Here is a 12477-nt window from a genome sequence, read left to right as displayed (position 1 = left end):
AATGGGGACTATACAGACTTGTCTCCGAAGATACAAGTAAATCAGAGGACCAGAGACTCACTCCGTTGGTGGTGTCCCTGGACAACCTGTCACAAGGGATGACATTCCGCAGACCAGAGTGGGTCATTGTCACGACCGACGCCAGTCTGATGGGCTGGGGCGCGGTCTGGGGATCCCTGAAAGCTCAGGGTCTTTGGTCTTGGGAAGAATCTCTTCTACCGATAAATATTCTGGAACTGAGAGCGATATTCAATGCTCTCAAGGCTTGGCCTCAGCTAGCGAGGACCAAGTTCATACGGTTTCAATCAGACAACATGACAACTGTTGCGTACATCAACCATCAGGGGGGAACAAGGAGTTCCCTAGCGATGGAAGAAGTGACCAAAATCATTCTATGGGCGGAGTCTCACTCCTGCCACCTGTCTGCTATCCACATCCCAGGAGTGGAAAATTGGGAAGCGGATTTTCTGAGTCGTCAGACATTGCATCCGGGGGAGTGGGAACTCCATCCGGAAATCTTTGCCCAAGTCACTCACCTGTGGGGCATTCCAGACATGGATCTGATGGCCTCTCGTCAGAACTTCAAAGTTCCTTGCTACGGGGCCAGATCCAGGGATCCCAAGGCGGCTCTAGTGGATGCACTAGTAGCACCTTGGACCTTCAAACTAGCTTATGTGTTCCCGCCATTTCCTCTCATCCCCAGGCTGGTAGCCAGGATCAATCAGGAGAGGGCGTCGGTGATCTTGATAGCTCCTGCGTGGCCACGCAGGACTTGGTATGCAGATCTGGTGAATATGTCATCGGCTCCACCTTGGAAGCTACCTTTGAGACGAGACCTTCTTGTTCAGGGTCCGTTCGAACATCCGAATCTGGTTTCACTCCAGCTGACTGCTTGGAGATTGAACGCTTGATTTTATCGAAGCGAGGATTCTCAGATTCTGTTATCGATACTCTTGTTCAGGCCAGAAAGCCTGTAACTAGAAAGATTTACCACAAAATTTGGAAAAAATATATCTGTTGGTGTGAATCTAAAGGATTCCCTTGGGACAAGGTTAAGATTCCTAGGATTCTATCCTTCCTTCAAGAAGGATTGGAAAAAGGATTATCTGCAAGTTCCCTGAAGGGACAGATTTCTGCCTTGTCGGTGTTACTTCACAAAAAGCTGGCAGCTGTGCCAGATGTTCAAGCCTTTGTTCAGGCTCTGGTTAGAATCAAGCCTGTTTACAAACCTTTGACTCCTCCTTGGAGTCTCAATTTAGTTCTTTCAGTTCTTCAGGGGGTTCCGTTTGAACCCTTACATTCCGTTGATATTAAGTTATTATCTTGGAAAGTTTTGTTTTTAGTTGCAATTTCTTCTGCTAGAAGAGTTTCAGAATTATCTGCTCTGCAGTGTTCTCCTCCTTATCTGGTGTTCCATGCAGATAAGGTGGTTTTACGTACTAAACCTGGTTTTCTTCCAAAAGTTGTTTCTAACAAAAACATTAACCAGGAGATTATCGTACCTTCTCTGTGTCCGAAACCAGTTTCAAAGAAGGAACGTTTGTTGCACAATTTGGATGTTGTTCGCGCTCTAAAATTCTATTTAGATGCTACAAAGGATTTTAGACAAACATCTTCCTTGTTTGTTGTTTATTCAGGTAAAAGGAGAGGTCAAAAAGCAACTTCTACCTCTCTCTCTTTTTGGATTAAAAGCATCATCAGATTGGCTTACGAGACTGCCGGACGGCAGCCTCCCGAAAGAATCACAGCTCATTCCACTAGGGCTGTGGCTTCCACATGGGCCTTCAAGAACGAGGCTTCTGTTGATCAGATATGTAGGGCAGCGACTTGGTCTTCACTGCACACTTTTACCAAATTTTACAAGTTTGATACTTTTGCTTCTTCTGAGGCTATTTTTGGGAGAAAGGTTTTGCAAGCCGTGGTGCCTTCCATTTAGGTGACCTGATTTGCTCCCTCCCTTCATCCGTGTCCTAAAGCTTTGGTATTGGTTCCCACAAGTAAGGATGACGCCGTGGACCGGACACACCTATGTTGGAGAAAACAGAATTTATGTTTACCTGATAAATTACTTTCTCCAACGGTGTGTCCGGTCCACGGCCCGCCCTGGTTTTTTAATCAGGTCTGATAATTTATTTTCTTTAACTACAGTCACCACGGTACCATATGGTTTCTCCTATGCAAATATTCCTCCTTAACGTCGGTCGAATGACTGGGGTAGGCGGAGCCTAGGAGGGATCATGTGACCAGCTTTGCTGGGCTCTTTGCCATTTCCTGTTGGGGAAGAGAATATCCCACAAGTAAGGATGACGCCGTGGACCGGACACACCGTTGGAGAAAGTAATTTATCAGGTAAACATAAATTCTGTTTTCTGTTTGTAAGAGGAAGATGATTTTAGCAGACAGTAACTGAAATCAATTGCTGTTTCCACACAGGACTGTTGAGATGAAGTAACTTCAGTTGGGGGAAACAGTTAGCAGTCTTTTCTGCTTAAGGTATGACTAGCCATATTTCTAACAAGACCATGTAATGCTGGAAGGCTGTCATTTCCCCTCATGGGGACCAGTAAGCCATTTTCTTAGTTAAACATAAAAGAATAAAGGGCTTCAAAAAGGGCTTAAAAACTGGTAGACATTTTTCTGGGCTAAAACAATTGCTTTACTAGGCATATTATGCAGATTACTAACTAATTATTGGTATTATAATCTTGGGGAACGTTTAGAAAAACGGCAGGCACTGTGTTGGACACCTTTTTCAGATGGGGGCCTTTCTAGTTATAGACAGAGCCTCATTCTGGGACTGTATAGGGGTTAAATGTAAAAACGGCTCCGGTTCCGTTAATTTAAGGGTTAAAGCTCTGAAATTTGGTGTGCAATACTTTTAATGCTTTAAGACACTGTGGTGAAATTTTGGTGAATTTTGAACAATTCCTTCATACTTTTTCACATATTCAGTAATAAAGTGTTTTCAGTTTGAAATTTAAAGTGACAGTAACGGTTTTATTTTAAAACGTTTTTTGTGCTTTGTTGACAAGTTTAAGCCTGTTTAACATGTCTGTACCATCAGATAAGCTATGTTCTATATGTATGAAAGCCAATGTGTCTCCCCATTTAAATGTATGTGATAATTGTGCCATAGTGTCCAAACAAAGTAAGGACAGTATTGCAACAGATAATGATATTCCTTAAAATGAGGGGAGTAAACATGATACTACATCATCCCCTACTGTGTCTACACCAGTTATGCCCACACAGGAGGCCCCTAGTACATCTAGTGCGCCAATACTTATTACAATGCAACAATTAACGGCTGTAATGGATAACTCCATAGCAAATCTTTTATCCAAAATGCCTACTTATCAGAGAAAGCGCGATTGCTCTGTTTTAAACACTGAAGAGCAAGAGGACGCTGATGATAACTGTTCTGACATACCCTCACACCAATCTCAAGGGGCCATGAGGGAGGTTTTGTCTGATGGAGAAATTTCAGATTCAGGAAAAATTTCTCATCAAGCTGAACCTGATGTTGTGACATTTAAATTTAAATTAGAACATCTCCGCGCACTGCTTAAGGAGGTGTTATCTACTCTGGATGATTGTGACAATTTGGTCATTCCAGAGAAATTATGTAAGATGGACAAGTTCCTAGAGGTTCCGGTGCCCCCCAACGCTTTTCCTATACCCAAGCGGGTGGCGGACATAGTAAATAAAGAGTGGTAAAGGCCCGGCATACCTTTTGTCCCCCCCCCTATATTTAAGAAATTATTTCCTATAGTCGACCCCAGAAAGGACTTATGGCAGACAGTCCCCAAGGTCGAGGGGGCGGTTTCTACTCTAAACAAACGCACTACTATTCCTATCGAAGATAGTTGTGCTTTCAAAGATCCTATGGATAAGAAATTAGAGGGTTTGCTTAAAAAGATTTTTGTACAGCAAGGTTACCTTCTACAACCAATTTCATGCATTGTTCCTGTCACTACGGCAGCGTGTTTCTGGTTCGAGGAACTAGAAAAATCGCTCAGTAAAGAATCTTCGTATGAGGAGGTTATGGACAGAGTTCAAGCACTTAAATTGGCTAACTCTTTTGTTTTAGATGCCGCTTTGCAATTAGCTAGATTAGCGGCGAAAAATTCAGGGTTTGCTGTCGTGGCGCGCAGAGTGCTTTGACTAAAGTCTTGGTCAGCGGATGTGTCTTCCAAGAAAAAAATTGCTTAACATTCCTTTCAAAGGTAAAACATTATTTGGACCTGATTTGAAAGAGATTATTTCAGACATCACTGGGGGAAAGGGCCACGCCCTCCCACAGGATAGGTCTTTTAAGGCTAATAATGAGCCTAATTTTCGTCCCTTTCGCAGAAACGGACCAGTCTCTAATTCTGTATCCTCTAAGCAAGAGGGTAATACTTCACAACCCAAACCAGCCTGGAAACCAATGCAAGGCTGGAACAAGGGTAAGCAGGCCAAGAAGCCTACCACTGCTACCAAAACAGCATGAAGGGATAGCCCCCGATCCGGGACCGGATCTAGTGGGGGGCAGACTTTCTCTCTTTGCTCAGGCTTGGGCAAGAGATGTTCAGGATCCTTGGGCGCTAGAAATAGTTTCTCAAGGTTATCTCCTGGAATTCAAGGAACTACCCCCAAGGGGAAGGTTCCACAGGTCTCAATTATCTTCAAACCAAATAAAGAGACAGGCATTCTTACATTGTGTAGAAGACCTGTTAAAGATGGGAGTGATACATCCAGTTCCAATAAGAGAACAAGGAATGGGATTTTATTCCAATCTGTTCATAGTTCCCAAAAAAGAGGGAACATTCAGACCAATTTTGGATCTAAAGATCCTAAACAAATTTCTCAGGGTACCATCGTTCAAAATGGAAACTATTCGAACGATCCTACCTACTATCCAGGAAAATCAATTTATGACTACCGTGGATTTAAAGGATGCGTACCTACATATTCCTATCCACAAGGAACATCATCAGTTCCTAAGGTTCGCTTTTCTGGACAAGCATTACCAGTTTGTGGCACTTCCATTTGGATTAGCCACTGCTCCAAGGATTTTCACAAAGGTACTAGGGTCCCTTCTAGCGGTTCTAAGACCAAGGGGCATTGCAGTAGTACCTTACTTGGACGGCATCCTGATTCAAGCGTCGTCCCTGTCAAAAGCAAAGGCTCATACGGACATCGTCCTAGCCTTTCTCAGATCTCACGGATGGAAGGTGAACAAAGAAAAAAGTTCTCTGTCCCCGTCAACAAGAGTTCCCTTCTTGGGAACAATAATAGATTCCTTAGAAATGAGGATTTTTCTGACAGAGGTCAGAAAATCAAAACTTCTAAGCTCTTGTCAAGTACTTCATTCTGTTCCTCGTCCTTCCATAGCGCAGTGCATGGAAGTAATAGGATTGATGGTTGCAACAATGGACATAATTCATCTAAGACCATTACAACTGTGCATGCTCAGACAGTGGAATGGGGATTATACAGACTTGTCTCCGACGATTCAAGTAGATCAAAAGACCAGAGATTCACTCCGTTGGTGGCTGACCCTGGACAATCTGTCACAGGGAATGAGCTTCCGCAGACCAGAGTGGGTCATTGTCACGACCGACGCCAGCCTAGTGGGCTGGGGCGCGGTCTGGGCGCGGAAAGCTCAGGGTCTATGGTCTCGGGAAGAGTCTCTTCTCCCGATAAACATTCTGGAACTGAGAGCGATATTCAATGCTCTCAGAGCTTGGCCTCAACTAGCAAAGGCCAAATTCATAAGGTTTCAGTCAGACAACATGACGACCGTTGCATATATCAATCATCAGGGGGGAACAAGGACTTCCCTGGCGATGAAAGAAGTGACCAAGATAATTCAATGGGCGGAGGATCACTCCTGCCACTTGTCTGCGATCCACATCCCAGGAGTGGAAAATTGGGAAGCGGATTTTCTGAGTCGTCAGACATTCCATCCGGGGGAGTGGGAACTCCATCCGGAAATCTTTGCCCAAATAACTCAATTATGGGGCATTCCAGACATCGATCTGATGGCGTCTCGTCAGAACTTCAAGGTTCCTTGCTACGGGTCCAGATCCAGGGATCCCAAGGCGACCCTAGTAGATGCACTAGTAGCACCTTGGACCTTCAACCTAGCTTATGTATTCCCACCGTTACCTCTCATCCCCAGGCTGGTAGCCAGGATCAATCAGGAGAGGGCCTCGGTGATCTTGATAGCTCCTGCGTGGCCACGCAGGACTTGGTATGCAGACCTGGTCAATATGTCATCGGCTTCACCATGGAAGCTACCTTTGAGACAGGACCTTCTTGTTCAGGGTCCATTCGAACATCCGAATCTGGTTTCCCTCCAACTGACGGCTTGGAGATTGAACGCTTGATTTTATCAAAGCGTGGGTTTTCAGATTCTGTAATAGATACTCTGATTCAGGCTAGAAAGCCTGTAACTAGAAAAATTTACCATAAAATATGGAAAAAATATATCTGTTGGTGTGAATCTAAAGGATTCCCATGGAACAAGATAAAAATTCCTAAGATTCTATCCTTTCTACAAGAAGGTTTGGAGAAAGGATTATCTGCAAGTTCTCTGAAGGGACAGATCTCTGCTTTATCTGTTTTACTTCACAAAAGACTGGCAGCTGTGCCAGATGTTCAAGCATTTGTTCAGGCTCTGGTTAGGATCAAGCCTGTTTACAGACCTTTGACTCCTCCCTGGAGTCTAAATCTAGTTCTTTCAGTTCTTCAAGGGGTTCCGTTTGAACCCTTACATTCCGTAGATATTAAGTTATTATCTTGGAAAGTTTTGTTTTTGGTTGCAATTTCTTCTGCTAGAAGAGTTTCAGAGTTATCTGCTCTGCAGTGTTCTCCGCCCTATCTGGTGTTCCATGCAGATAAGGTGGTTTTGCGTACTAAGCCTGGTTTTCTTCCGAAAGTTGTTTCCAACAAAAATATTAACCAGGAGATAGTTGTACCTTCTTTGTGTCCGAATCCAGTTTCAAAGAAGGAACGTTTGTTACACAATTTGGACGTAGTCCGTGCTCTAAAATTCTATTTAGAGGCTACTAAAGATTTCAGACAAACATCTTCCTTGTTTGTTGTTTATTCTGGTAAAAGGAGAGGTCAAAAAGCGACTTCTACCTCTCTTTCCTTTTGGCTTAAAAGCATTATCCGATTGGCTTATGAGACTGCCGGACGGCAGCCTCCTGAAAGAATCACAGCTCACTCCACTAGGGCTGTGGCTTCCACATGGGCCTTCAAGAACGAGGCTTCTGTTGACCAGATATGTAAGGCAGCGACTTGGTCTTCACTGCACACTTTTGCCAAATTTTACAAATTTGATACTTTTGCTTCTTCGGAGGCTATTTTTGGGAGAAAGGTTTTGCAAGCCGTGGTGCCTTCCATTTAGGTGACCTGATTTGCTCCCTCCCTTCATCCGTGTCCTAAAGCTTTGGTATTGGTTCCCACAAGTAAGGATGACGCCGTGGACCGGACACACCAATGTTGGAGAAAACAGAATTTATGCTTACCTGATAAATTACTTTCTCCAACGGTGTGTCCGGTCCATGGCCCGCCCTGGTTTTTTAATCAGGTCTGATGAATTATTTTCTCTAACTACAGTCACCACGGTATCATATGGTTTCTCCTATATATATTTCCTCCTGTCCGTCAGTCGAATGACTGGGGTGGGCGGAGCCTAGGAGGGATCATGTGACCAGCTTTGCTGGGACTCTTTGCCATTTCCTGTTGGGGAAGAGAATATCCCACAAGTAAGGATGACGCCGTGGACCGGACACACCGTTGGAGAAAGTAATTTATCAGGTAAGCATAAATTCTGTTTTTGCTTCCAGAATAATTGTTTCCTCTGGATGACTGACCATAAACCTTGGCTATCTGGAATTCAGCACAAGAGGCTCTAAACTGACTGGAAACCATTGGCTCCATGAGACCAGAGTTTTTCCATACCTTTGGCAGTGTCCAACTTAACCAGACCCTAAGGAAAAGCCAGACAAACTGGAAATGCTGACCTCCCACTGTGACGTAGATACTTTTGAAATTAGATTTTACAAGAGCAACACGTAAATTTATATTCTATAAAAGCCAATAGTAATCTTCTAGGAGCTGTGGGTCCCTGGATATTAAAATTTGTTAAGACCTGTGTGTGTCTCTCCCTCAACCCCTTCTCAAACATGTGCCACAGTTTTTAGAATTCATTGTTCAAAGCAAAAACTGTTCCCCTAGAATAATAGAAATGCGTAAAGGACACATCGTCTAAGTATCAACCCTCATACAAAAAATAGACCTTCCAACTCAAGAGGACAGGAGCAAAGAGAATGCTGTCAGTGAGCCACAATCATTTAAAGGGACAGAAAGGTCAAAATGGAAATGTGCATGGGTTCATTTAATTTTTAAATAGAATATTTTTTGCAATATACTTCTACTGGCAAAAATGGTTCTAGTTAAAGTTCTTACTGTTTTCCAGTAGTATACGCACATATGCTGTATCACGTGCACCAGAGAGTCACCAGCGGCTTGTCTAACACAAGTTTATGCTTCACTGAAGCTGTATATACCTCTGTCTGAGTATGCATGGTGTCTGAATCCTGATTCTCTAGTCACATGAAGCATATGTGTATATGCCTCGGAAAAGTAATAACGTTTGCTAGACGGATTTTTTCTAATGGAAGTATTCTGCAAAAATGCTTCTATTTAAAACTAAAAAGCATTAATGCATGTTTGAACTTTGATCTTTCTATGCCTTTAAAGTTTCTAAACTAGCCATGTCCCCTCTGCCTTAATCTCTGGCTGTTCTTGTTGCCAGTTTGGCTTCTACTGTGTTTAAAGGTTAGTGCTAACCAATCAAAATTAAGCAGTCTAACTAAAATAGAGAGAAATGCAATTATGTTAAAGGAACATGAAACCCAATTTTTTTTTCTTTTATGATTTTGATAGCGCATGCAATTTTAAACATCTAGCCAATTTACTTATATTTTCTCATTTGTTTTCTTAGTATCCTTTGTTGAAAAGCATACCTAGGTAGGCTCAGGAGCTGCTGATTGTTGGCTGCACATATGTCATGCTACTGGCTCATCCATGTGCATTGCTGTTTCTTCAACAAGGGATACTAAGAGAATGAAGCTCATTAGGTAATAGAAGTAAAAGTTGTTTAAAAATTGTGCTCTATCTGAATCATGAAAGAAACATTTTGAGTTTAATGTCCCTTTAATACCACAATATGAGTGTTTGAATCCTTAATCAGCCTTTTGCTCAGTTCTGCCTTCACTTACCTGACAGTCCACAGTGAGGAACACAGCAGGCAACGTAAGTGTTATCAGCCGTGGATCACAAGCACCAACTTTTTTTGTGTAGGGTTTGTCACTGTATCTTAAATGTGTTGTTTTTTATATTTGTGTATTACATGTGCTGTTTAATATGTGTCATGTAAATATAAGTACAAATGAGCAATTGATACTGATTGCACTTCCTTGTTTACATGTACATAAATGTTGATAATAGCTGGAGTATCTAGAGATTTCATTGGCGTTCCTTCATTAAAAAGTTACTTATAGAACTGTTTTAGTTGCATAAAGGCCTAATCTGTAATCTGGTGTGTTTAATTTGCAGCTGCACAGAATCATGGCAGTGTTCTGTTAAATAAGCATGTTGCCAGCAGTAGCCCAGTGAAGGGGCTGTCTACAGATGCGGTACCTGCCATGACTCTCGCTGATATGCCTACAAAAGGTAAGTGCTGTGCTGGTGATACTACAGCAACCATAATTTGTATTTATCATTCCTTCTATTCCTATCCATAGTACTTATCCTGTATGTTGCCCAACACAGTGCTCTTTCCCTTCTTGCAGTACAGTGCTCTTTCCCTTCTTGCAGTACAGTGCTCTTTCCCTTCTTGCAGTACAGTGCTCTTTCCCTTCTTGCAGTACAGTGCTCTTTCCCTTCTTGCAGTACAGTGCTCTTTCCCTATGTATAATACAACACTACTGATGCCTTCCCTTCTACAATACACATTTATTTCTCAGCACAATTAATCTCCCTCCTTCCCCCACCTTGTTACTTTTCTATCAGATTGCCCATTTATCACTCTTCCTTCTTCCCCACTTATTCCTTCTTCAGCACATACCCAATCATAAGTCTCCCTCCTTCCCCACTTATTTCCTTCTTTAGCAGATTACCCAATCATAATCATAAGACCCCAGTGAGTGTCCATTAAAGGGACACTAACCCCAATTTTTTTTCTTTAATTCAGATAAAGCAGCAACTTTCTAATTTAGTCCTATTATCATTTTTTCTTCATTCTCTTGCTATCTATATTTAAAAAGCAGGAATATAAAGCTTAAGAGGCGGCCCACTTTTGGTTCAGAACCTGGGTTATGCTTGCTTATTGGTTCCTTAAATGTAGCCACCAATAAGCAAGCACTATCCAGAGTGCTAAACCTAAAATGGGCTGGCTCTAAGCTTTAAATTCCTGTTTTTTTAAATAAAGATAGCAAGAGAACAAAGACAAATTGATAGTACAAGTAAATTAGAAAGTCTGAATCATGAAAGAAAAAAATTGGGTTGTTTTATTAATAGGTGCAGCTGAAATCTATTTCCTTTTGGATATATTTGGAGATTGCCAAGACCCTGTCTATGTCGGCAATAACTTAAAGGGACACTGAACCCAAATTATTTCTTTTGTGATTCAGATAGAGCATGCAATTTTAAGCAACTTTCTAATTTACTCCTATTATCAATGTTTCTTTGTTCTCTTGCTAACTTTATATGAAAAAGAAGGCATCTAAGCTTTTTTTTCTTGGTTCAGTACCCTGGACAGCAGTTTTTGATTGGTGGATGAATGTATCCACCAATCAGCAAGGACAACCTAGGTTGTTCACCAAAAATGGGCCGGCATCTTAAACTTACATTCTTGCATTTCAAATAAAGATTCCAAGAGAATAAAGAACTTTTGATAATAGGAGTAAATTAGAAAGTTGCTTAAAATTTCATGCTCTATCTGAATCATGAAAGAAAAAAATTGGGTTCAGTGTCCCTTTAAGTCCTTTATTAGTTGTAAAGGATAATAGAGACCTAGTTCTGATGGTTAAAAAAATGTCAGTTTTTAGTTTCACTTTTATGTGTGACATTATTAATAAACCTTGGTTTAAAAAAAATCTTAATTATGTATGCTGTTACTAGTCCTAAAGCCCCTGTACACGGGCCATTTTCTGCAGTGCAGCGGTCCCACCCGCCCGCGCTCTTGTCTGGCCACGCCCCACCACACCTGCTCCCGATCGGCCGCGCCCTCCCGCCACGGCTGCTCCAGCCCGGCAACACCCGTTCCCGCCCACTGGCTGATCCTTCCATACGGCCAGGTATGTTTGTCCCCGCGCAGTCTCTACTGTGCATGACAGCTTCGGACAAACATTCATGGCCTTTTATATTATAGGATGATTTCTTTCATGTAATTAACAAGAGTCCATGAGCTAGTGACGTATGGGATATACATTCCTACCAGGAGGGGCAAAGTTTCCCAAACCTTAAAATGCCTATAAATACACCCCTCACCACACCCACAAATCAGTTTTTACAAACTTTGCCTCCAAGGGAGGTGGTGAAGTAAGTTTGTGCTAGATTCTACGTTGATATGCGCTCCGCAGCAAGTTGGAGCCCGGTTTTCCTCTCAGCGTGCAGTGAATGTCAGAGGGATGTGAAGAGAGTATTGCCTATTGAATGCAGTGATCTCCTTCTACGGGGTCTATTTCATAAGGTTCTCTGTTATCGGTCGTAGAGATTCATCTCTTACCTCCCTTTTCAGATCGACGATATACTCTTATATTTACCATTTCCTCTACTGATTCTCGTTTCAGTACTGGTTTGGCTTTCTACAAACATGTAGATGAGTGTCCTGGGGTAAGTAAGTCTTATTTTCTGTGACACTCTAAGCTATGGTTGGGCACTTTATTTATAAAGTTCTAAATATATGTATTCAAACATTTATTTGCCTTGACTCAGAATGTTCAACTTTCCTTATTTCCAGACAGTCAGTTTCATATTTGGGATTATGCATTGAATTATCATATTTTTTCTTACCTCAAAAATTTGACTTTTTTCCCTGTGGGCTGTTAGGCTCGCGGGGGCTGAAAATGCTTCATTTTATTGCGTCATTCTTGGCGCGGACTTTTTTGGCGCAAAAATTATTTTCCGTTTCCGGCGTCATACGTGTCGCCGGAAGTTGCGTCATTTTTTGACGTTATTTTGCGTCAAAGATGTCGGCGTTCCGGATGTGGCGTCATTTTTGGCGCCAAAAGCATTTAGGCGCCAAATAATGTGGGCGTCTTTTTTGGCGCTAAAAAATATGGGCGTCATTTTTGTCTCCACATTATTTAAGTCTCATTATTTATTGCTTCTGGTTGCTAGAAGCTTGTTCACTGGCATTTTTTTCCCATTCCTGAAACTGTCATTTAAGGAATTTGATCAATTTTGCTTTATAAG

The 12477-nt window shown here is 42.1% G+C and overlaps 1 protein-coding gene across 1 annotated transcript in view; it reads left to right on the top strand.

The window, feature by feature from the left end:
• Nucleotides 1-12477, top strand: part of LOC128661190 (ranBP-type and C3HC4-type zinc finger-containing protein 1) — a gene marked incomplete in the record, with an annotated part of 490387 nt that overhangs the window by 125336 nt on the left and 352574 nt on the right. Inside the window, 1 exon segment of the mRNA XM_053715433.1 lies at nucleotides 9616-9732. Within this exon segment, the coding sequence (XP_053571408.1) occupies nucleotides 9616-9732 (117 nt within the window).

The sequence above is a fragment of the Bombina bombina genome, chromosome 5 (assembly GCF_027579735.1).
Source record: "Bombina bombina isolate aBomBom1 chromosome 5, aBomBom1.pri, whole genome shotgun sequence".
NCBI classification, from domain to species: Eukaryota; Metazoa; Chordata; class Amphibia; order Anura; family Bombinatoridae; genus Bombina; species Bombina bombina.
This window is presented reverse-complemented; position numbering and strand designations above follow the sequence as displayed.